General features: G+C 61.5%; 3 protein-coding genes across 4 annotated transcripts in view; 2 read left to right on the forward strand and 1 right to left on the reverse strand.

The window, feature by feature from the left end:
* The first annotated feature begins 12 nt into the window (after positions 1-12).
* Positions 13-5,363, forward strand: PSMD3 (proteasome 26S subunit, non-ATPase 3). Its single transcript, XM_015651362.3, has 12 exons — positions 13-225; positions 1,115-1,305; positions 2,029-2,166; positions 2,340-2,476; positions 2,564-2,754; positions 2,934-3,037; positions 3,685-3,799; positions 4,016-4,135; positions 4,211-4,314; positions 4,524-4,679; positions 4,774-4,824; positions 4,911-5,363. The coding sequence occupies exons 1-12, from the start codon at positions 54-56 to the stop codon at positions 4,986-4,988; spliced, it is 1,557 nt and encodes a 518-aa protein (XP_015506848.1). The 5' UTR covers positions 13-53; the 3' UTR covers positions 4,989-5,363.
* A 1,218-nt stretch (positions 5,364-6,581) lies between these two features.
* CSF3 (colony stimulating factor 3) lies at positions 6,582-10,118 on the forward strand. Its single transcript, XM_015651037.3, has 5 exons — positions 6,582-7,668; positions 8,085-8,254; positions 8,612-8,719; positions 8,835-8,981; positions 9,175-10,118. The coding sequence occupies exons 1-5, from the start codon at positions 7,653-7,655 to the stop codon at positions 9,343-9,345; spliced, it is 612 nt and encodes a 203-aa protein (XP_015506523.1). The 5' UTR covers positions 6,582-7,652; the 3' UTR covers positions 9,346-10,118.
* A 2,146-nt stretch (positions 10,119-12,264) lies between these two features.
* Positions 12,265-22,383, reverse strand: part of MED24 (mediator complex subunit 24) — a 17,964-nt gene continuing 7,845 nt past the window's right edge. For both annotated transcript variants that reach the window (XM_015651415.2, XM_019009089.2), the window contains 17 exons: positions 21,687-21,734; positions 21,447-21,529; positions 21,026-21,112; positions 20,628-20,739; positions 19,934-20,076; positions 19,231-19,268; positions 18,532-18,614; positions 16,919-17,097; positions 16,737-16,836; positions 16,231-16,406; positions 15,574-15,838; positions 15,237-15,418; positions 14,915-15,008; positions 14,487-14,586; positions 12,960-13,037; positions 12,704-12,852; positions 12,265-12,584 (listed from right to left, as the gene is read on the reverse strand). In XM_015651415.2, the coding sequence (XP_015506901.1) occupies positions 12,468-12,584; positions 12,704-12,852; positions 12,960-13,037; positions 14,487-14,586; positions 14,915-15,008; positions 15,237-15,418; positions 15,574-15,838; positions 16,231-16,406; positions 16,737-16,836; positions 16,919-17,097; positions 18,532-18,614; positions 19,231-19,268; positions 19,934-20,076; positions 20,628-20,739; positions 21,026-21,112; positions 21,447-21,529; positions 21,687-21,734 (2,034 nt within the window). In that variant the 3' untranslated portion in view covers positions 12,265-12,467. The remainder of the gene's footprint in view (positions 12,585-12,703; positions 12,853-12,959; positions 13,038-14,486; positions 14,587-14,914; positions 15,009-15,236; positions 15,419-15,573; positions 15,839-16,230; positions 16,407-16,736; positions 16,837-16,918; positions 17,098-18,531; positions 18,615-19,230; positions 19,269-19,933; positions 20,077-20,627; positions 20,740-21,025; positions 21,113-21,446; positions 21,530-21,686; positions 21,735-22,383) is intronic.

Genomic DNA, 22,383 nt, shown 5'->3' on the forward strand with positions numbered 1-22,383 from the left:
TCGCTCGGCGCTCGGCTGGTCGCGCCTGGCGGCCCGTTGTGCAGTGTCACGCCATGAAGCAGGACGGAGCGTCCCGCCGCCGCGGCGACAAGGCCAAGGCACCCCCGGAGGGACCCCCGCCCGCGCCCCCCGACGTCGAGATGCACGAGGAGGCGGCGCCGGTGGCCTCTGAGGCGGCCGGAGAGCGGCAGCCGCAGCGGGAGCTGGACGCGATCACGCTGGAGGGTGAGGGGGGGGGTGTTGTGGTGATGGGGGTGTCTGTGGCGATGAGGGGGGAACTGGGGGGTCTTGGGTGTAGAAGGGACCTGGCACAGATCGGTGGAGCCCCTGAGAGGGGGTGTTGGAGGAAGGGGAGTGGGAGGAGGTATAGGAAACCCTGAGGGGGTTGGGGAGGGGGTCAGGGGTTGAGGAGGGGTGGGAAAGAGGCTGGAAAGGTGTTGGAGGATGGGAATGGCGGGATCAGTTTGGGGGCGCAGTCGGAGGGGACTCTGAGGGAAAGATAAATGAGAGGCGAGTTTAGGGTGGGGGAACACTTTGGGGAAGGGGAGTTGGGGGGCAGCATGCGGGAAAGGGAGGGGGGAGGTGTGTTTGGGGGGGTGTCACTATGGGGAAAGGGATTTAGGGGGCACAGAGAGCGAAATGGAAACGGGAGGTTTGTTTTCTGTGGGGGAGACACTGTGGAGAAGGGTATTTGGGGCAGTGTGTGAGGAAAAGGAAGGGGGAGATTGGTTTTGGGGGCAGTCACTGAGAGATGGGAGATGGAGTTGTGTTTTGGGGGGGTCAGTGTGGAAGGGAATTGGAATCTGTGAGGGCGTGTTTTGGGGACAGACTGTGAGGGACAGGGGAGCTGCAGACCTGCTGTGGTGTGACCCCACGGGGGTGCAGAGGGAGGCTGGAACCCTTCAGGAGGAGGGAGAAGACTCTGCAAGGGCCTCACCAGCCCCCTGCTCCAAGCAGGGACAGCCCTGAGGGCAGGGCAGGTCACTGGGGACACCAAGACCATGGGCAGAGGGAGCTCAGAGCAGCAGGACAGGGCGAGGGGGCAGCCCTGGCTTTGCTCCGGGGTGCTCCTGGCAGAGGATTTGAGGTGAGGGGTGTCCATGTGCCCCCACAGACATCAAGGAGCACGTGAAGCAGCTGGAGAAGGCGGTGTCGGGGAAGGAGCCGCGCTACGTCCTGCGGGCGCTGCGGGCTCTGCCCTCCACCTCCCGCCGCCTCAACCCCAACGTGCTGCACAAGGCCATCCACGGCTTCTTCACCTCCAACTGCACTGTCAGGGACTTCCTGCTCGGATTCCTGGAGGAGGTAGGGACAGGGGTGGGGAAGGGATGCCTGCCCTCACCTCTGCCCTGCTCTGGTGACACCCCAGCCCAGGGGTCCCAGCACAGGAAGGATGTGGAGCTGTAGAAGTGAATCCAGAGGGATGGAGCAGCTCAGTTGTGAGGAAAGACAGGGAGAATTGGGATTGTTCAGCCTGAAGAAGAGAAGGTTTAGGGGTGACCTAATTGTGGCCTCCCAGTATCTGAAGAAGCAACAGGGAAGATGAAGAGGGACTGTTTACAAGGGCTTGGAGTAACAAGACAAGGGGGAATGGCTTACCACTGACAGAGGGCAGGATTAGATGGGATATTGGCCAGAAATTCTTCCCTGTGAGGGCAGTGAAGGACTGGAATGGATTTCTGAGGAAAGCTGTGGCTGCCCCATCCCTCAAAGTGTTCATGGCTGGGTTGGACAGGGCTTGGAGCAGCCTGGTTTAGTGGAAGGTTTCCCTGCCCATGGCAGGGGGTGGGACTGGATGAACTTGAAGGCCCCTTCAACCCAAAAAAAGTCTGGGATTCCATGATTCTTTCCCTCTCCAAGGAGCCCCTGGAATACGGCAGTGGGGTTTGGGGACACTGGGGACGAGCAGCCCCTCTGCTCAGACACACATGTGAGCAGGGACAGGCCCTTGCAGTCCTGGGCTGTCACACCTGGAGCAGAGCTGTCTCCACACAGGGACAGCAGTCCAGAATTTCTCTCTCCCCTCAGTCCATGGACACAGAAGCTGAGCTGCAGTTCCGCCCACGGACAGGGAAAGCAGCCTCAGCCCCTCTCCTGCCAGAGGTGGAGGCCTACCTGCAACTGCTGCTCGTCATCTACCTGATGAACAGCAAGAGGTACCCCGAGGTGAGACCCCTGAGCTGCCCCCGCCATGCCCCTGCTCCCCGGGCATCCCCTGGCTCTGCTCCACTCATCCCAGCAGTGTTCACTTGCTCCCTCCAGCTCAGCCCCAAAGCCCAGGTGGTCTCTGCCCCTCCTGGGGTCAATCCCTTGCTCTGACCTCCCTTCCCCTCCCACAGGCTCAGAAAGTGTCCGATGACCTGATGCAGAAGATCAGCTCCCAGAACCGCCGGGCCCTGGACCTGGTGGTGGCCAAATGTTACTATTACCACTCCCGCATCTATGAATTCCTGAACAAACTCGATGTGGTCCGGAGGTGGGCTGGCTCCTGTGGGGGGGCTGTCCCTCAACTTGATCCCCCTGTTTTCCTCCCTCTTCCCTGACTCCCTGTCCCTCCCTGCAGCTTCCTGCACGCCCGGCTCCGCACGGCCACGCTGCGCCACGACGCCGACGGCCAGGCCACGCTCCTGAACCTTCTCCTGAGGAATTATCTCCACTACAACCTCTACGACCAGGCCGAGAAGCTCGTCTCCAAGTCCGTGTTCCCCGAGCAGGCCAACAACAACGAGTGGGCTCGGTACCTGTACTACACAGGTGAGCACCGCTCGGTGCCTGCCCTGGCTCCTGGCACCCTGCACCGAGGGCTCCAGTTCCTCAGAGAACCCCTTTGAGCAGCTGGAGGTGGGGCTTCCAGGCAGGATTTGGAGCCCCATCCACGTAGGTCAGGTTGGATTCACTGGGTGGCTTTCCCCACCCGCCCCGTGTGGGCGCAGGGCGGATCAAGGCCATCCAGCTGGAATACTCGGAGGCGCGGCGGACCATGACCAACGCCCTGCGCAAGGCCCCGCAGCACACGGCCGTCGGCTTCAAACAGACGGTGAGTGGAGAGGGAACAGGACCCCCCTGGGTTGGGTCTGAGACCCCTTGGGGTTGGGATCTCACAGGGCTTGGATGTGGGATGTCAGGCCCCGTGGAATTTGGTTTGGGACCTCCCAGGTTTGGGACCTCCCAGGCTTGGGACCTTCTGGGGTGTCAGGCCCCATGGAATTTGGTTTGGGACCTCCCAGGCTTGGGACCTTCTGGGATGTCAGGCCCCATGGTGTCAGGTCCCCTGGGATTTGGTACTTCCCACGGTCAGGACCAGGACTCCCCAGGGGTGGGCTCCACAGGGATGGTTCTGTGACTTCCCAGGCTTGGCACGTTCCAGGATGAGATCTGGGACCCCCCCAGGGTTGGGCTATGCAGGGACAGCTGTGGGATCTCCAAGGGCTGCCCCATTGGGACAGGTTTGGGACCTCCCAGGGTGTTGAGTCCTGCAGGGATGACAGGTGCAGGATCTCCTAGGTTTGGAGCTTCCCAGGGACAAATCTGGGACCTTCCAGACCCCACAGGGACAGGAATGGGTTTGAGATCTCCTGGGGTCTTGTGCCCTGTGGGGGTGGGTGCAAGACCCCTTGGAGTGCACAGGGACAGAGATGGTTTCAGGCCCCGTGGGGACTCACTCAGGGTCTCGCTGTGCCCCAGGTGCACAAGCTGCTCATCGTGGTGGAGCTGCTCCTCGGGGAGATCCCAGACAGGCTCCAGTTCCGGCAGCCCTCGCTCAAGCGCTCGCTCATGCCCTACTTCCTGCTGACCCAGGGTACGGCCGCCCACCCCTGCCTGCCTCTGTCCTTCCTGCAATGTCAGAGAATCATGGAATATCCTGAGTGGGAAGGGAGCCAGTGGGAATCCTCTCCCCTTGATGGGACTTGGATGCAGATGCCACTTGGGAAGGAGGAGAAGGAGGAAGTCAGCCAGCCCTGACTCACTTTCCCCAGCCTTTCTCCTTCCCCCATTCCCACCTTCTTCCCTCCAGCCGTCAGGACAGGGAACCTGGCCAAGTTCAACCAAGTCCTTGACCAGTTTGGGGACAAGTTCCAGGCCGATGGCACCTACACCCTGATCATTCGGCTGAGGCACAACGTCATCAAGACAGGTACGAGGGTGTTTGGGGACCCCCAGCAGGCTGGGCAGGCCTGGGGGGCTGCATCCCGTTCCCTTCTCCCTGCAGGTGTCCGCATGATCAGCCTCTCCTACTCCCGCATCTCCCTGGCCGACATCGCCCAGAAGCTGCAGCTGGACAGCCCCGAGGACGCCGAGTTCATCGTTGCCAAGGTACCAGCACAGGGAGTCCCATCCCTATGGGGTCCTGGGGTGCCCACAGCTCCCCACCCTGCCCCGTTCCCCCACACCCCCTCCCTGCAGCACCGCTGGGTTTGGGTTGAGGCTCCTCCAGGGCAAACTGGGGACTCTTGGGGCACCATATCCCCACTCTGTGAGCCCTCGGGGACACCCCGTGCCCTGCCCCGTGCCCGGGCTCACAGGCCATCCGGGACGGCGTGATCGAGGCCAGCATCAACCATGAGAAGGGCTACGTCCAGTCCAAGGAGATGATCGACATCTACTCCACACGGGAGCCGCAGCTGGCCTTCCACCAGCGCATCTCCTTCTGCCTCGACATCCACAACATGTCCGTGAAGGTGAGCACAGCGTGTCCCCAGCTCCCTGATGGGGACAGCAGGACGTGGCTCAGGGCTGGCTCAGCTCTGAGCTCCTCCTCCTCTTCTTCTCCAGGCCATGAGGTTCCCACCCAAATCTTACAACAAGGACTTGGAATCTGCAGAGGTGAGATCTCACCAGGGTCTCTGCAGCCACGGGAAGGATGTGGCTCCTGTCCCCACCTGCCACCAAGCTCGGCCTTTGCTTTCCAGGAGCGCCGGGAGCGTGAGCAGCAGGACCTGGAGTTCGCCAAGGAGATGGCAGAGGACGATGACGACGGTTTTCCATGACCCTGGGCCTGGCTGTATTTTTTTATTTGTCCCTTGGACAGATGGTGGCTGAGCAGGGCCCTCCGTCCTCCCCCAGACCCCCTTTTATAAATCCCTGCATGTCTGTACTGTGGGAGGGGACATGGGGGGTTCCCTGGGCCCACACCCCCTGACCACCTGCACTTGTGGTGGGACCCCCCCTCCCCAAAAAACATCCTTAAAAGGATCCCTGTGGTGACATCGGAGCCGGTGCCAGGGGGGCTGCGAGGGGAGTGGGGCTGGAGGGAGCAGGAGTGGGGTCTCCACTGGTGCCCCCCCAGCTCCCACGACAACAACGGGGTCAAACTTTGTTAAACTTCAATTATGACTTTTAAAATAAAATATGGAAAAACACCAGCCTGGGTGGCTCCTGCTGTGGGTTTGTTGGGATGGGAAGGGGTGTGGGGCTGGTTTGGGGTCTCTGCTCTCTCCCTGGGGCTGGGCACCAGAGGTAGGACTAGATCTGGTCAGGCCATCCTGGGGGCCTGGAGCTTTGTCTCAGTGGTGCTGGGAGCAGTCCCAGCAGCTCCAGGATGCTATCCCAGGAGAATTCCATTGGGAAAGGCACAGAGCCCCCCTTGTGCCCCACAGCACCAACCCTGGGGGTGATGCAGGTGGGTCCCATCAGCATCTGGGATGAGTTCTCTGAGAAAATCTGGGAATCTCCCAGTCACACCCATGCTGGGATGGCAGCCAGGGCTGCAGGTCAAGAGCAGGGCTGTCCCAGCCCATTCCCGCTCTGGGGATCTCTGGGGGAGACCAAAGAAGCCCAACCAGGGGCGCTGGGGCTGGCACTGGGGACACAGGGACATCCCAGGAGCACCGGTGGAAAGAGGCTGAAGAGGAAGGGTGACATTGGCGTGGGTGCCCAGGACAGTCCCTGGACCAAGCAGCTCTGGCCCCATGGTGGGGGGGTGGTTTTCTGGGCCAGCTCCTTCCCCCACCCCCCAACACCCACAGTTTCAGATTTGAAACCACTTCCTTCCTTGGAAAGCTGACAGGGCCTTTGGGCGCTGATTCAACCCCCCCACGCCCCCATCACAATTCCTGAAAGCACCATCCTGCTGAGAGGGCAGCTCTGGGGTGACCCCATGGCTGCTCCAACTGAGGGGACCCCACTGAGCCCCTCAATGGCCTCTGGCTCTCCCTGGCTCCGGGCTGGGGACAGGCAGAGCTGGGGGGGGCTGTTTCTCCCAAAAATCCCGTGAACAGCCTCTTATTGCCAAGGTCCCTTCATGGATCCAGAGCGCAGAACGTTGAGTGCTGCCAGGTTTGAAGGGAGGTCAGCAGCAGGTTTTAGAGCACACCTGCCAGGAAGGCTCAGCTTGGTACTCAGGGATTGGCTGCAGCCAATGGGGGTTTATTTCCCAGCTGGAGGCAGGAACTTCCAGAACTTCCAATTTCTGGAGCTGGTGCTATGGCTGTACCCCATAAACTGTACCCCATAAACTGTACCCCACTGGATGTGTGGCCCATCCCAGGGCCCACCAACACCTGCAACCTGCAGACACTGGGTTCCCTGTCCCCATCCCTGTCCCCATCCCTGTCCCCATCCCTGTCCCCATCCCTGTCCCACAGCCTCCAGAGGGGCAGCGATGGGACCCAGGCAGGGGTCAGGAGTGCAGAATGAGCCTCCCCAGCCCAACGCTGCTCTGGGGTCACCCTGTCCGGGGCTGTGAGGGGAACGGGTGCCTCTTGTGCCCTGACTGGCCCGTGTAGGGCAGGAGCCGGCCAGCTGGCACCGGCCCAACAGATCCTGGAAGGACTTGCGGGAACCAGCACGAGCCAAAATTCCCTCGTCAGCGCAACGGGGCCAGGAGCAGCCACCCCTTGCCAAGGGCTGCCCTGGAAGCCTCTCCCCTGTAGGGCAGAGTGGGGGGTTGGCCCCTCGCAGGTGGGCTCAGCCCGATGTGGCCGGTGCTTGGTGCTGCTCATGGGGACCCTGGGCACAACCCTGCCCCACAGCCCCCAGCAGGGCAGGATCTGGCCCTGTGCTGCTGCCTCAAGGAGCCGCAGCCCTGGCCACGTGCCTGGACCGGGTCACACCTTGGCCACCTCCAGCTGGTGCCACCACAGTGAAGGTGACACCACCAGCACCCGCCCTGATGCCAGAGGGAGGGTCTGGGGCAGCTGTCAGGGGGTGCTGCCCACGCGGGCTGGGGATGGGGACAACGCCAGGGTGACAACAGCAGCGAGAAGCCACCATCCCCTTGGCTGGTGGCGAATGACCCTGAGAGCGACCCTGCACGTGACCCTGCTGTGCTGGGCACTGGCCCACCTGGCCAGTGGAGTGGGAGCCCTGCGAGCAGGTTAATGAGTCACCAAGGCACCACCTGCCCTGTCCCGGCACCAGCCTCAGTGCCTGGGCTCCTCCGGGCGGCTGTAGCCTCCCCGAGGGGCACCACTGCCCACCGGCCCCGGGAAAACCCCACGGTGTGGCCGCGGCCGAGCACCCGGTTCGCGAGATTTGCATGCTGTGATTAAGGCAGTGAAGCAATCGCGCTGTTGCCTCATCGGTGAGAATCCCCGAGGCCCGTGCGCTATAAATGCCCCCGATCAATGAGCACAGCCGGGCAGCAGCGAGCGGAGCCGGGCTGGGCAGGGCCGCACTGAACAGAGGAGGAGACACCGAGCCGGGCACCCACCATGTGCTTCCTCACCCGTGAGTAGCCAGCACCCAGTGCAGCACCCTCATCTCCCACTGCTCCCACTACACCCGCTTCCCCCACTGCTCCCGCTGCACTCAAACCACCCCAAAACCTCACTTTGCCCAGAGACCCGCTGCCCCCTCTGCACCCAGACCACTCTAAGAGTAGCACCCACTGCCCCCACTGCACCCATAAACCCACCCTACCTGTGGCACCTGCTGCACCCGCACACCCACAGCCCCCTGCTGCTGCCCTCGGCACCGGTCGGATGCAGGGAACACTGGTCCCTCTCCCTTTTTGGGGTCTCCGCCCCTTCCCCAAGCCACGCTGCTGCCAGCATCCCCAGGGTGGTCCTGGCTGCTGAGCCCATCCTGGCTGAGGGCTCGGGGCTCCCGGGGGTGTCGGGGACGCTGAGCCGCTGTTCCCGCAGGTGGGCTGGCGCTGCTGCTGGGCGTGCTGCTGTGGGCGCCGTGGCGAGCGCTGCACGGGGCGCCACTGACCGAGCTCTCAGGGGACCAGGACTTCCAGCTCTTCCTGCAGAGGAACCTCGAGTTCACTCGCAAGATCCGTGGGGATGTGGCCGCGCTGCAGCGCGTGGTGGTGAGTCCCACACGCTGCGGAGGGGGGATGGCAGCCACTGTGAGGTCACAGATAAGGTGACCTTCCCCTCCCTGCCCTTATCGGCACCGCAGGGCCAGGAGCCAGCAGTGTCCCCTGCACTGCCCAAGGCTCAGCCCCGGGGTGTTGGGGCACCCACCGGGGACACGTGGTGACCTTCCTGGGTACGCACCTTGCCAGGGCAGCCACAGCTCCGTCCCTGTTACACCGGGTCCACTCCATCCCCTCCCTCCTCCTGGCAGGGCTGCACAGGGTCCCACACTCCAGGGATGGGATGCTGGGGGGCGCTGGGGGTGTCGGGGTCCTCTGGTGTCCTGACCCTGTCCCCTTTGTCCGCAGTGTGACACCTTGCAGCTGTGCAAGGAGGACGAGCTGCTGCTGGTGCGGCAGCACCTGGACATCGCCCAGGCGCCTCTGGAGCAGTGTCACAAGCGAACCTTCCAGGCAGTGAGTGCGGGCTGCCCACCCCTGCCATGAGCTGGTCAGCTCTGTCACGGCTGGGGCCACCCCAGAGTGCCCCGTGTCACACCCAGCCCCTCTGACCACGCCGTGCCCCCCACAGGAGACTTGCTTCAACCAAATCCGTGCCGGGCTCCACATCTACCAAGGCTCTCTGGCCACCATCCAGGCCCTGCTGCCTGGGCACGCTGGGCTGGTGGAGACCCTGCAGCTGGACATGGCCAACCTGTCCTCCAACATCCAGCATCAGGTGCGGGGGCAAGGGGGGAACTTTGTGGGGCAGGTGGGTAAAGCAGGGGCTGCATCCCAGAGGAGGAGTGGGTATGGTGGGGGCTCCATTCACAGGGAGGGGTGAGCACGGAAAGGGCTGCAGCCCCAGGAGGGGCACACTTGGGCAGGGGGACATCTCCAGGCCTGGAGCTGACGCCTCTGCCTGGCTGCAGATGGAGGACCTGGACCTGGCCACGGTGACGTACCCCACAGAGAACCAGGACCCCCTCCCCACCTTCTCCTCCCACTTCCACCACCAAGTCGGCGGCTTCTTCATCCTGGCCAACTTCCAGCGGTTCCTGGAGACGGCGTACCGGGCGCTGCGGCACCTCGCCAACCTTTGACGCCTGTTTGTGGATGTCCCAGCTGAGGGACATCCCGAGAGCACCCCATTTCCTGCTTATTTAATATTTATGGCTATTTAATATTTATCTGTCTGGGGATGCTCCCCCACCTGTGGCCCCGGGCGGGTGCCAGGGGATCCCGCGGTGGATCCGTGCACAGGTACCTGTGCAGCATCACCCTTGTTTAATATTTAAACACAAGCGTATCTCTGCTACGAGGTTCTGGAGCTGGGCTGAGCCCCCACAGCTGCTGCAGGCGCTGCCTGTGCCTCAGTTTCCCCACAGCTCGCACTGCTGGGGCTGCTGCAGCATCCCACAGGAAACCACCTTCATCCCAGGATGAGGATGCTCCAGAGCAGCATCTCCCTGTCCGGTCTGCAGCCTGCAGGGACACATCTGATGGGTGTTATTTCTAGTAATTAATATTTATTAGCCATTAGGGAGGGAGGGGAGGCAAAATGGAAGAACCAGAGGGATGCAGCAGCCTCAGCAGGATGAGACTTTTCCAGGGAGCCCCAGCATTTTGGGGAGCTGCATCTCTGTCCCCCTTCCCTGCTAAACTTGGAGTACTTATTGCAGTTTAACTTATTTGTGCCCACCCCTGGCCGGAAAGAGCCACTTGGACACATTCCCATCCTCCTGAGCCTGACGCAGCCCCGGTCCCGTGGCTGTGTGGGAGCTCTGGGCGTGGGGGGTTTTTTGTACTGTATTTATTGCTGCAGCTGGGTGAGCCCTAAGAAACACCCGCTTTTTTCTAAGTGATAAAAAAGGAAATAAACTCTATTTTTGCACTCTCTCTCTGTTCCACTGTCTCCTGCTTGCGTGGGAGGGAGGCAGAGTGGCCAGGGTGTGAGGATGCAGGGACAGAGACACGGGGGATGAAGGAATGGGACTTTGGGGTGGGGCTGTGGCTGCTGGTGTCAGCTCAGAGAGATGAAATGCAGCCCCCCCAGTGCCCCCACCCCACAGCCTGAGCCCGCTGAGGGGCAGGAGGCACCGTGGGACAGCTGCTTCCTCCCTCGCCCAGCAGCGCTGCTTGGGCAAGAGCCGATTCCTAGAAAGCTCCGGAAGCTTCCCGCGCTGGCAGCGCCCGCCGAGGGCACCGGCACCATGCCCAGAGCTGGCTTGTGGGCTCATCCTGGGGCTGGTGGCACTGGGGGGGTCCCCAATCACCCTTTAGCTGCTGTTGTCACACAGGAATCTGCCCCAGAGCTGCCCAGGGATGTGCCCAGAGCTGCCACGGTGGGAGGAGGCTTTCAGCAGTGAGGATGGAGAAAGGAGGCAGCCCCCAATGTGGCTGAGCAATGTCAGGAGAGCCCTGGGCATCTCCCCTGCCCCAGAAAGCCCCTAAGGGCATCCCCAGCCTCTCCCCAGTGGGTGTTTGCCCACCCTGGGCTGTCCCAGCTCCACCAGCCCCATTTCCTGCCATCAGGCCCACGCTCACATCCCATGACCACCAGCATCCCTCACCACACTCATCCCAGTGATGATCCCAGACAGAGCCCAGTGCTGGGGCGTGCCAGGGCTCCCAGCTCCTGCCTCCTGCCAGCTGTCAGCCCTGGGCAGGGGCTGGCACAGGCTGGAGCCCCAGGGTCACAAACTGCCAGGGGGAAGCCCTCACCCGTGGGCATTTGGCTGCACAAACCCCACGGGCAGCAGTTCCCTCCTTCCTCCCTCGCTTACAGAAAACCCCCTTCTCCTGCTCCAGCCCCTTCCTGTAAGGGGAAGCTCCGGTGCCAACACCAGGCATGGGGCTGCCTCGGCAAATATTGACAGAGCCGGGAAGGCCACGCCAGGCCCTGCTCTTTGCTCCGGGCTAACGGTAAAGAGCTGCCCCTGAGCGAGCAGAGGTGCCCGGGAGGGTCGGTGCCAGCTCAGGGTGGGACTCACAGCAGTGTCAGGCTCGGTGAGGGCATCCCGGTCCATCCCGGTTCGTGCCAGGCTCTGTGCCCCACCCAAGCCCGCAGCTGCTCCCGGCTGCCCCGCGTTGGGATCACGGGCTGGACCCCTGCGGCCAGCGGGAAGGGGGAGGATGCTCTGTGTGTGAAGACCAAGGACCAGCAACACCTGCAGCTACCCCAAGTGCATCGGGGTCTCTCCCTCCGGCAAATCCTGGGAGCTGCCGGGAGCTGAGCTCATTCTGGGATCAGATGGGGTCAGCCCGGCCCCGAGTCACTGTCCTGCTGCCTCCTCCTTGGCCACCAGCCCCTGTGGCCCTGCTCCAGGATCACCCTGTGCCCCAGCTCCCCTCATAGCCTCCCAAAACAGGGCTGGGAACCCCACTGGTGCCGAGGAGGGCAGAGGCACAGCCCAGCCCCAGGAGTGGGCTTGGAGTCACGGTGCCCTGAGGGAAGGGCTGGTGCCCGCTTTCCCCTTTCTTGTGAGTCAACAGCAGTGGAAGGGGCAGAGGTGCAGCCGCCCTGGCCCTGCCACCCCCTCGGGGACAGGAGCTCGTGACAGCTGTGAGGATTCACTGCTGGAGCAGCTGACGGGGTGTGGGGACAGTCCCAGGGGAGCCTGTCCCAGCACGAGGCCGGTGTGGTGCTGGCAGGGTCACGGTTACTCACCCACTGCCCATGCCGTGCTCACCGCGGACTGAACTCACGGGGAGGAATTCCAACAAAAACTCACACTCATGGAGAGGAATTCCAAGTAGAACTCACACTCACGTGGTGGAATTCCCAACAAGACCCCGCTTGTGGCTGACAGCGCAGCAGGGAAGCATCCCTGCCCCACCCAGTGCAGCGCCCACTCCCAGTCAGAGCACCACAGGCTGCCCACCACCCATCCTCAGGTGTGGCACAGGGTGAAGATCTCCCCTCCTGCCCAGCACAGGGCTTGGCCACTGGGTCCCCATCACCCCCAGAATCGAGGGGTTTTGGGGAGTTCCAGGAGCCCAAATGTAGATGAGGCAAAAGCTGGTTGTACAAAAGAATTGATTTATACAACTAAAAAAATTAGGGGGGGTGTCTCAGTCTCAAAAGTGCCACGAGGCAGAGCGAGGAGATGGCTGTGTGTGCTGAGGGAGCAGCTCTCCAGCAGCTGCAGTGACTGAGTCCATCCCAGCCATCAGGAACATCCCTGGGCTCCTCAAGGATCCCCCCTGGCTGGAGCAGCCCCACTCACAGCGCAGCGATGGCCTTGGCGGCGACACGACGGCCCAGGGGCAGGCTGAGGTCAGTGATGGCCAGGACGATTTTGGGACTGGACATGGTGGACACCTTCACCAGCTCTGACACCTGCCCAGGGAGAGAGGAGAAACACAGGTGAGTGTCACCAGGAGCCTGGGATGTGCCCCTCCTGTGGGACCCTGGTGCCCCCCAAGCGGGGACAGGGGTGTCACAGCTGCTGGACCCACCATGGTGAAGGGCATGAACTGGAGGATGCTCCCACGGCTGCCCTGCTCCAGGCACTCCACACACTCCTCCATGAACCACTGGACAAACTGGGTGTGGGTGCCGGCTGTCTTGGCCCCCAGGATGGAAGAGATGAGCAGGAAGAGGTTTGCTGTGGGGACAGGGAGAGAGCAACAGGTGAGGAGGCTGTGGGTGACCTGAACTTCCCAGCGGTGTGCCAGTGGTTGATGGGACCCCACAGACCCATCCCCACCTTACCCAGCACCCGGTTCAGCGGGTCCCTCATGCTGACGGTGTGGAGCTGGGAGGCAGAGAGTGAGCTGCTCATGGAGCGATCTGTGGGCAGGAGCAGAGAGTCAGGAACAGCCTCATGGCCCCCTTGGCTGAGCCAATGTGCCCATGCTGGCCAGCTCTGGCCACTCGAGGTCACCCAGCTCTGGGAGAGGCTTTGTCATGAGGCAACTCTGTGGAGCAGAAGAGCTTTAGGTCCCCTGTACCCGACAGAGTCTGTGCCAGCAGGGCACCCCAAAAACACAGCCCAGATGGTCTCTGCCCCATCCCTGTCCCCTCTGCCAGCCCCCACGGAGCCCAGGCAGGTTTCCCACGCTGCTTTCGGGGTGCGATGCGTGGTGTCACGATCGGGAGCGCAGGAGAACGGCAGCGACACACACGGCACACATCCTGTGTGCAAGCCAGATGTTCAACAGCTGCACAGCAGCCCTCCCATCTCACTGTCAGGGTGCAATTCAGCTATCAGAGCTGAGGCACGTCCAAATCTAGCAGCAAATCATGGGACAGACCAGGAAGATTGAGCTGACCCCAGCTGGGCACTCCTGTGGGAAGAACTGGGTCAGGTCCACTCCAGCAGGATGGGAATCCCCCTGGGAAGGCTCTTGTGCACACCCCACGGCCCCTGCCCAAATCTGCAGATCCACCTTGTGCTGCTCTGAGGATGCTCACCAGAAAAAGAAAGCCCTCCCACACTTTTCTCATGGAATCACATGAGTTACATGGTGGCTGCAGGAAGCGGCATTTCCACATCGCTGCAGCAAACAGCCCAAAAAAGTCCTGAATGTCACTGGGGAGAGGTGGGACTGCCTCGGGAGGTAAAAGAAGATAAGTGAAATAAAGGGAAAAGCCCGTATTTCAACAGTAATGAGACCAACTGAAACTGAAGGCCAATGGATGTGTCGAAAACTAATATATAGAGTAATTTGGGATAAGGAGAGAAAGAATGACCTGAGAATGTCCTGACTCACTGCTCAGGAGTGTGGACAATCTATGTGGGAAGCGTGACAGCACCCACTGGGCAGGACATGGACGCCCCCAGCAAATCCCCCCCCGGAGCTGTTGCAACCCGTGACACTGCAGGGACACGGATGTGAGCAGGGCCCTCATCCGCTCTGCTTCAGCCTTGTTAACAGCACTGGAATGTCAGGATTTGGCCCCAGACACCAGGAATGTCACCTCCAGCTAAGGTCCCATGCAGGGTGGCTGGAGGGACACAAAGCCCCCAAAGCCTTTTGGGTGTGGGGTGTTGGGCTGGGGGGAACTGGCACAAAAGGAAGGTGTAATCTCACCCTTTTTAGTTGTTCTGATCAGAAAAACAAAGAAACTGACCTTTTCTAAATGCAAAAACTCCAAGATAACTCAAAATGCACTTGAGATCTCTAAATCCTCATCCAGCTGGTTTGGGAAGGGAAGGGGTTTTGTGCAAACACACATTTCACAGCCAAAAGGGACAGCAAGGCAGGGGAGCCATCCCCCCTCCCCTCCTGCACTTACTGGGGCTGGAGAGGATGTTGGAATCCTCCTCGTTGGAGCTCAGCAGCCGCATGAGCTTGGAGGGCTGTGTGTCATCCAGCGGGAACAGGCTGATGTAATCCTGGGGGAGAGAGGGGTCAGCCCCAGCAGCCCCTCACCCTGCCCAGGGCTGGTGACCCACCCACGGCTCTGCACAGCCCAGGATGTGATCTCTGTTAACCCACAGCACCCCAGTCTGGGCTGGACACACGCTGAGCAGCTCAGCCCCTTGCCCAGAGAAGAGAAGAGAGAATCCTGAATGTTAAGGTTGCAAGGCCTCAGAGAACCCAGAGAAGCTGGGCAGGGAGTCTGGCTTTGCCCACTCATTCCTGCCACCCTCACATTCCCCAGCCCCTGCTGCCTTTGGGCACAGAGAGCCCCCAGCCAAGCCCTGCTCCACCCAGACACACCTCGATGTCCTCCCGGTGCCTCTTCTTCTGCCGGGCCGAGGCCTGGACCTTGCTGTGGGAGGAGTAGGAGCTCAGGGCACACCAAACAGAGAGCCTGGGGACAGAGCAGAGACACAGCCAGGTGCTGCCAGCCCACCTGACAATGGGGTGTGGGACACAGCAGCATCCTCTTCAGAGGGGATAGCAGGGAATGGGGACCAGAGGAGGAACTGCTGGCACTGCCGAAGCCAGAGTGGGGTTTAGGCAGGTGTGATCTTCATCCCAGCACAGACCATCTCCCCTTCTCCCCCAACAGGCAGTCTCCATGGGTCTGGGGCCTTACTTGGCCAGGGCCTTCCCAGGGGGGTCCATGAGGGTGTGCCACTTGGAGGAGTCCGTCAGCAGGTTGGGCAGGATGTGGCCCAGCAGCGTCAGCGTCAGCTGCTGCATGTCCAGGCAGAAGATGGCATAGAGCAGCTCCACGGCCCTCAGCGTGTGCTCCTTCCGCGTCTCCTTCAGCAGCTCCTGCAGGGCAGGAGGCAGAGGTGGGCCTGCCCCACTCCCCTCCACTGCCAGAACTGTCCCAGGGCCAGCCAGGACACTGGCAACACAAACCAGTCCCACCAGTCCTGGCCTCAGCAGCCCACCCAGCACCAGGGGTCCCTCCTGCCCCCTCGTACCTTGACCAGGTTGTTGCAGAACCAGTACACGCCCCCCATGTGCAGCAGGGTGTCAAAGATGTGGATGGAGCGGCTGTCGACCCAGCCCTTCTCCAGCACCTTGGTGAACACGCTGGTCAGCACCTCCTTGATGGGCTTCTTGGGGGGCAGAAGATTCCAGTAGGGAATGGTGTCCATGCCAGTGGCAGGGAATTTGATCTGCGTGGCCGTTTGCTGCAGGACATCCGCGCACATGTGCTCCAGGATGGAGCTCATGATCACCACGCTGGGACGGAGAGACGGCGTCAGGAGGGCACCGGGAAGGGACAGCAGGGCAGAGAATGGCACGGCTTGGGAGGTGTAAGCTGAGCAGGAAATGGAATGGCTCCAGGAAATGGAAACAGGAGATGACACAGCACCGGGGAAGTGGAAGCAGGGCAGGAAGTAGCACGGCACTGGGAAGCAGTAACAGGGAAGATGGCATGGCACTGGGAAGAGGAGGAAGGGCAGGAGACAATGGCACTGGAAAGTGGAAAGGGGGCAGGAGGCAGCATGGAACTGGGAAGTAGGAGCAGGGCAGGGAGATGACATGAGATCAGGAAGTGGAATCGGGTCAGGAGGCCATGGCACTGGGAAGTGGCCACAGGGCAGGAACAGGCCCCGTGTCCCCGAGCTCACCGCTCGTTGTAGAACTGGAGCGTGTTCTCTCCGTAGAGGGGGGTGGCGAGCTGCCGGATCATCTGCAGGGACTTCTCCCGCTCATCCAGGCCCAGCATGCGGACGTGGGCCACCAGCCAGGCCACGGCACACACCGCCATGCTGCACACCTTCCCCTTAATGTTGTCTGTGATTTTCTAGCAGAGGAGACCGAGCAGACGATGAGCACAGCTGGGTGGATGCACAGCCATCACCTCCTAGGGCTCTGGGTCCCCACTGCAGGGTCCAAGCCCCTCTCTCCTCCATGGTGACACTGTCCCTGCCAGTCCCACTGCCACCCACAGGGCACTTTGAAGCAGGAACAAGGGGATGGAGCCACATCAGTTTCCCACTTCCGAGTCACAACAAACCCCAAGGCAGCTGCCAGAGAGATCAGGGCAGGAGAACAGGGTACCCCAGAACTTCTGGACCCTTGGCCCCTCCTCAGGACACAGCACAGCTCCACTCTGCCCCCCCACCAGCCTCACCTGGATCGACTCAAAGCTGAGGACTCCATTCTCCCAGGCATTGAGGATCTCCAGTATGGCAGCTGAGATGCTCAGACACACCTCGTGCCACTTCATCTGCCTGTCAGGGTGAGAGGGGGATTCAGACACAGCTCTGGGGCCAGGGGAGCTGGGCTGGGGTGGGCACATGGGTGGGCTCTTACACCAGCTTCATCTCGGAGGAGTTGTTAAGGAGGGCAACCAGGGACTCCACCTTGGTGGAATCCGGGCGGAAGCAGGGGTGGTCAGGGTTGAGGATCTTCCCCTCCTCGGGCATGCAGGTCAGCATCCAGGTCTCGAAGAAGGGCACCTCGCCCGGAGAGTTGGAATCTGACAGGATCACCTGGGAAGGAACAAGCACGGGGTCTGCATCCCACAGGGACCCTGCTGGGGACCCTCACCCTGAGGCTTGTCCCCTACCCTGGGGTCTGTCCCCACCCTGGGTCTGTCCCCACCCTGGGGTCTGTCCCCCACCCTGGGGTCTGTCCCCACCCTGGGGTCTGTCCCCACCCTGGGGTGCTCATGGCCGCGGGAACAGCGCCGCCCTGTGGCCCGGAGGGGAGACAGGCACTGGTCAGGCCCAGTAGGGCACTGGTCAGCTCCTGGGAGGCACTGGTCAGCCCCTGAGAGGCACTGGTCAGGCCCAGTAGGGCACTGGTCAGCCCCTGGGAGGCACTGGTCAGCCCCTGGGAGGCACTGGTCAGCCCCTGGGAGGCACTGGTCAGCCCCTGAGAGGCACTGGTCAGCCCCTGGGAGGCACTGGTCAGCCCCTGGGAGGCACTGGTTTCTGTCTGTGGGCTGTGGTTTGCCCCAATACCAGGGAGCTCCCCAGCAGAACACAACCCAGCTCAGAGGAGAGATGCCAGCTGCGAGTGTGGCCACGAGGTCACAGCTCAAACAGGTCCCTTGTCCCCCCACCCCACCAAGTGCAGGGTCCCCAGGGCAGGGGTCACACAGCCCAGCTGGGGGGGTCCTGTGGGGGCCATGAGCTGGGAACCCCACACGTCACTTCCTCCCCTCAGCCTGTGTCACCCAGGGGACACTATTTTTATCCAAAAAAGTTTCGCACATCTGTTCAGCAGCAGCTGGGCAGGAAAGTCACAGGGCTGGAAGGGGGGGAATGAGACCTCATTGGACAGCCCTGGGCACTTCCCTGCCTGGTCCCCCCTCCCTGCTCCCAGGGCCAGCTGGGCAGGACCCCTCTCTCCCCCTCTCTGCATTCCCAGTGTTTCGGTATCGTTTCGCCTCCCAGCACACACAGATGTCGAAACCTGGAAAATTTTCATGCAGCAGAAGTGCTGTTTCCTGAGCAGGGCTTTGAGTTCCTCCTTGGACGGGGAGGGCTGACACTGCCTGGCCATGCAACCCCCCCCAGCCAACCAGTGCCACACTGGAGGGGCAAACTGGGAGCAGTCTAGTGAGCTCCGAGGCCACTGGAAGCAGCATTCCCACTGATCCCACCACCCATCAGTGGAGCACAGCCCAAGTCCTCAGGGAGGTGATAGCCAGTCCTGCTCCATCACCTGGCACCCAGAGAGCCCCAGGGACAGATTTCCAAGTGCCAGGTGCTGGGTGCTGTGACCTGGGCTATGAAGTGGCTGCAGGGACAGGAGGGACAGAGGAGACAGTGGCAGGCTGGCCACTAGAGGAGGCTGAAAGGCCGCGGCAGCGCAGGGGCTGAGCTGGCAGGGTGAGAGCCCCTGTTAGGATCCAGCCTCATCCTTCCCCACCCTCACAGGATCCATCCCACCCTCTCATCCCCTCGGAGGATCCTTACCTCCGAGCCATAGGTCTGGGCCACATGGCACAGCATGAGGAATGAGATGTCAAAGAGCAGAGCCCGGACTGGGCCACTCTTGGCTGAGGGAGGAGAAATAAAGACCTTGGAGCTCTCTGGCCTCAGCAGGAGAAGGGAAGCAGAACCCCACAAGAGCAGAGCCAAGGCCTTTTTACCACCACACAGCTTTTCTAACCACCCCCAGTGCTTCTGTGTGAACAAGGGGATGTGCCAAGTGCCTTCCCCCAACTCATCTGCCTCTGCTCGAGCTCCCAGAGCAGCTCTGGCCTCCCTCTGGCAGCCCCAGCACAAGCGGGGCCCCCCTCACCATGGAAGGTCAGAGCACTCCGCAAGTTTCATCACACGGAGTCAGAGTCCTTATCTGGGCTGTGCTGACACATCACCCCTTCCAGGGAGGGAGCCAAGGGGCCCTCGGGCTCAGCTGGGGAGAGGGAGCCCATGGGAACACCCTGGATTTGGGATGGACACGCACACGAAGGCAGCACATCCCCAGGAGCCCAGATCCCCGCTGGCACATCCCCACCCTGCCAGCACCCCCAGCCGGGCCTGGCACAGCTCAGCTTGCTCTGGTGCCACAGCCAGTCCCAGTTTAATCCTGCCAGGCCCCAGAGCATCCCAGCACGGGAAGCAGGGAGGGCACAGCTCAATCACCCCACGCACGGACGCACACGCACTCACAGATTTCTCCGGTGATTTGCTTGGTGAATTCATTCAGCCTGGAGGGGCAGAGAGTGGCAGCAAAGCATTATCAGTCCAACCAGACAATTCCCAACCCTGAGACAAGCAGGGGGCTGCCTGGCCTGCAGACCCCTCCCCAAACTCCATCCCAGCACAGAGGGGTAGGAGACTCAAGGCCCAGCTCTGCAGACACCCTCCAGTCCCACAGGGACAAGTCACCTCCTCCCTGTCTCTGCTCCCTGTGGCCACACAGGTCCAGCCACGCTGCTCACCCCACACCAGTGAGCTCTCTCCAGAGCCAGCTCTGCGGGCATTTTGGAGCACAGACCCCCAAGCAGGCCCCCCATGCACGCCGAGGCTGGTGTGGGTCCAGCCACTTTGTGGGGAGCCCATCACACAGCCCCACGTGTGATGTGTGCACTAACCAGGACACGTGTGTCTGTGAACAGCAGGGACACACTGCCCTGCATCCAGGGCTCTGCCAAATGTTCAGTATTCTCAACACCCCCAGACCAACCTGGATCCAATTCTCTGTCCTGTTCATGCCAAGATGGGGTGCAGCCTCCCTGAGATCCCAGCCCTCCCCAGGGCTCCACAGGGCCAGAGGCACATCCAGCCCTGCCTAGGGGGCAGTTTAGGGGGCTTGCCTGTTCCCCCCAGCCCCCTGGTCACCAGTCACAGTGCCACCCAGGTGGACACTCACTTGACAAACTTCCGAGCGAAGGATTTCAGCTTCCCAGTGGCTGCTGCCGCTGCCAGCAACAAGTCCAGACTTTTCCCAGACAGCATGTGACCCAGGACCCCCAGCAGGCCCTCAGGGGACTTGGAGTGATCTGCATCCATGGTCTACAAGCAAAAGAGTAAGAGGAAAGGGAAGTCACAGGGAATGTGTGCCTCAGAGCAGCAGCAAACTCCAGCTTTTGGGGTACAGAGTTGATCAGCTGCAAGAGCTGTCCCTGAGACCATAAGGAGCTGGATTTGGGAGAGGTGGGATGGAGATCTCTGAGCCCCTGCCACCAGCAGGAAAACATCCCCTGTCACTCAGTAGCAGCCAAACAACCAGAGTGACACAGGGACATGAGGAGTCCCCAGGGAACAGGGGAGATGCACACAAGGAGCAGCTGAGCAGGACAGGCAGAGCTGGCTGGGCTCAGGCTGCTGGCACTGATGACATGCCACATGACAGCTCCTCCAGCTTCCTGGAAAGGAGGAGGGGAGCTCCCAATCTCCACAATGGAGCAGCAAGGCTCCAGTGATTCCTCCACTACCCCACCCCAGGGCAGGGGGAAATCCAGTGCCTCCCAATTGCCCTGGCTGCCTGGTTAGACCGATGCTGCTGGCAAAGGGCTCCAGGCCTGAGCCCAGCCAGCCCAGCACGGCTGCAGAAGGGCACTCACCTTCAGGATGTTGGTGACAGTGGGCTCAGCCCTCAGGATGAGCCCAGGGTTTGGCTGGATGTTGGCATTCTCAGCCGATTTCAGGGACGGAGAGTTCTCCTTGTCTGCGGCCCTAGGGGACCCCAAAGAAGGGTCAGTGTGTAGGAATCCATCACTCTGCCTCCCTCCACCCACCCACTGGCCCCCTCAGGGGACAGCCACTGCTTCAGGCCACCACCAGCTGCCTCTCTGAGGGGACAGACTGCCTGTACCCAAGCTATCCCAAAAGCAGCATCCCATCCCCACAGACCGCCATGTCCCAGCTGCAGTCCCCCAGTGTCAGCACACTGCTCCCTCATGCTCCCCCCAAGACCAGGCCCCCACTCCTGGGGGTTTCCCAGACTTTGGTGTGGCTGTACCGTTTTTCGATGAGGTTGTTCATGTTGGCCTCAGACAGCAGCCCCTGCTTGCTGCACTCCTGCAGGAGCAGGCTCATGCAGTTGCAGCTGGAAGAGAGAGGAGAGCTGTAGCCCCAAGGACAGCATTCCTGTCACCCCAGACAGTGCCACAGGGCAGGGGGGTTCATGAGATGCCCTCCTGGCCCTGTCCCACCCCTCCGAGGGTGCTGCAGGGTCCAGAGCAGCTCTGGGTGTCACACACGTGACTCAGCTGTCACACACTCGCTGCCTCACTCATGTGGCAGCAGCAGGTCCTCGGGAAGAAGAAATGGGATCAGAAACTAACCCAGCCCTGCCAGAAGCTGCCCCAGCACCCCACACTGAGGACAGGGTGCTTGTGCCATGTGGCTACGTGGCAGCTCTGGCCATGGTGAGCACTCACTTGCAGCGCTGGTCGGCTTTGTCGAGCAGAGGAGTCAACTTCAGCAGGAACTCAAAGGCACAGTTCACATCCTCAGTGAAATCCTGATGAACACAAAGTCAGGCACTCAACTCACCATGCTGCTGGCACAGGCCCACCTCCCCCTGCCCCATCAGGGACATTCTTGGGACAGGGAGCATTTCCCCATGCAGGCCAGGCACAGCACCATGGTGACACACACAGATGGCCCTCCAGGCTCACCTTGTCCCCTTGGGGATACTTCTTGAGTTTAACCAGCACTTGGGGCATCTGAAAGACACAAAGCACAGAGTGACATGAGGGCAGACCCCATTCCACAGCTGGGACCCCCCAGCAGCACCAGCTGCACACAGCTGTTGTCCCAGCCCCAGGAAAGCAGCATTTCTGGAGCAGTGTGTGCATCCAGGGGACTTTGTGCCCCTGTTCCCCTCTGTGGTGTCCTTCCACCATCACCTGGAGCCACATTTCCCACAAAACATCTCAGGAAAACTCATTCTGCCAAACAAAATGAGGCTGGACTGAAAGGAAGTCCCTGACAGTGAAGTTGATGCTCAGTGGAGGAGGACTGGAATGGACCCCAAGGGGCACATTGTGAGGTGTGGGGGGCATACTGGGGGGTGTGGGACACATTTTGGGGTGTGGGGGTACCCCAGGGGGCATCCTGAGGGGCACACTGTGGGTGAGTGGCACACTGTGGGGTTGCAAGGTGCCCCAAGGGGCACACTGTGGGGTGTAGGGCACACTGTGAGATGGGGAACACCTCGAGGGGCACACTGTGGGGTGAGGGACACACTGTGAGATGGGGGACACCTCGAGGGGCACATTGTGGGGTGTGGGGCACACTGTGAGATGGGGGACACCTCGAGGGGCACACTGTGGGGTGTGGGGCACACTGTGGGGTGTGGGGCACACTGTGAGA

The sequence above is a fragment of the Parus major genome, chromosome 27 (assembly GCF_001522545.3).
Source record: "Parus major isolate Abel chromosome 27, Parus_major1.1, whole genome shotgun sequence".
Taxonomy (NCBI): domain Eukaryota; kingdom Metazoa; phylum Chordata; class Aves; order Passeriformes; family Paridae; genus Parus; species Parus major.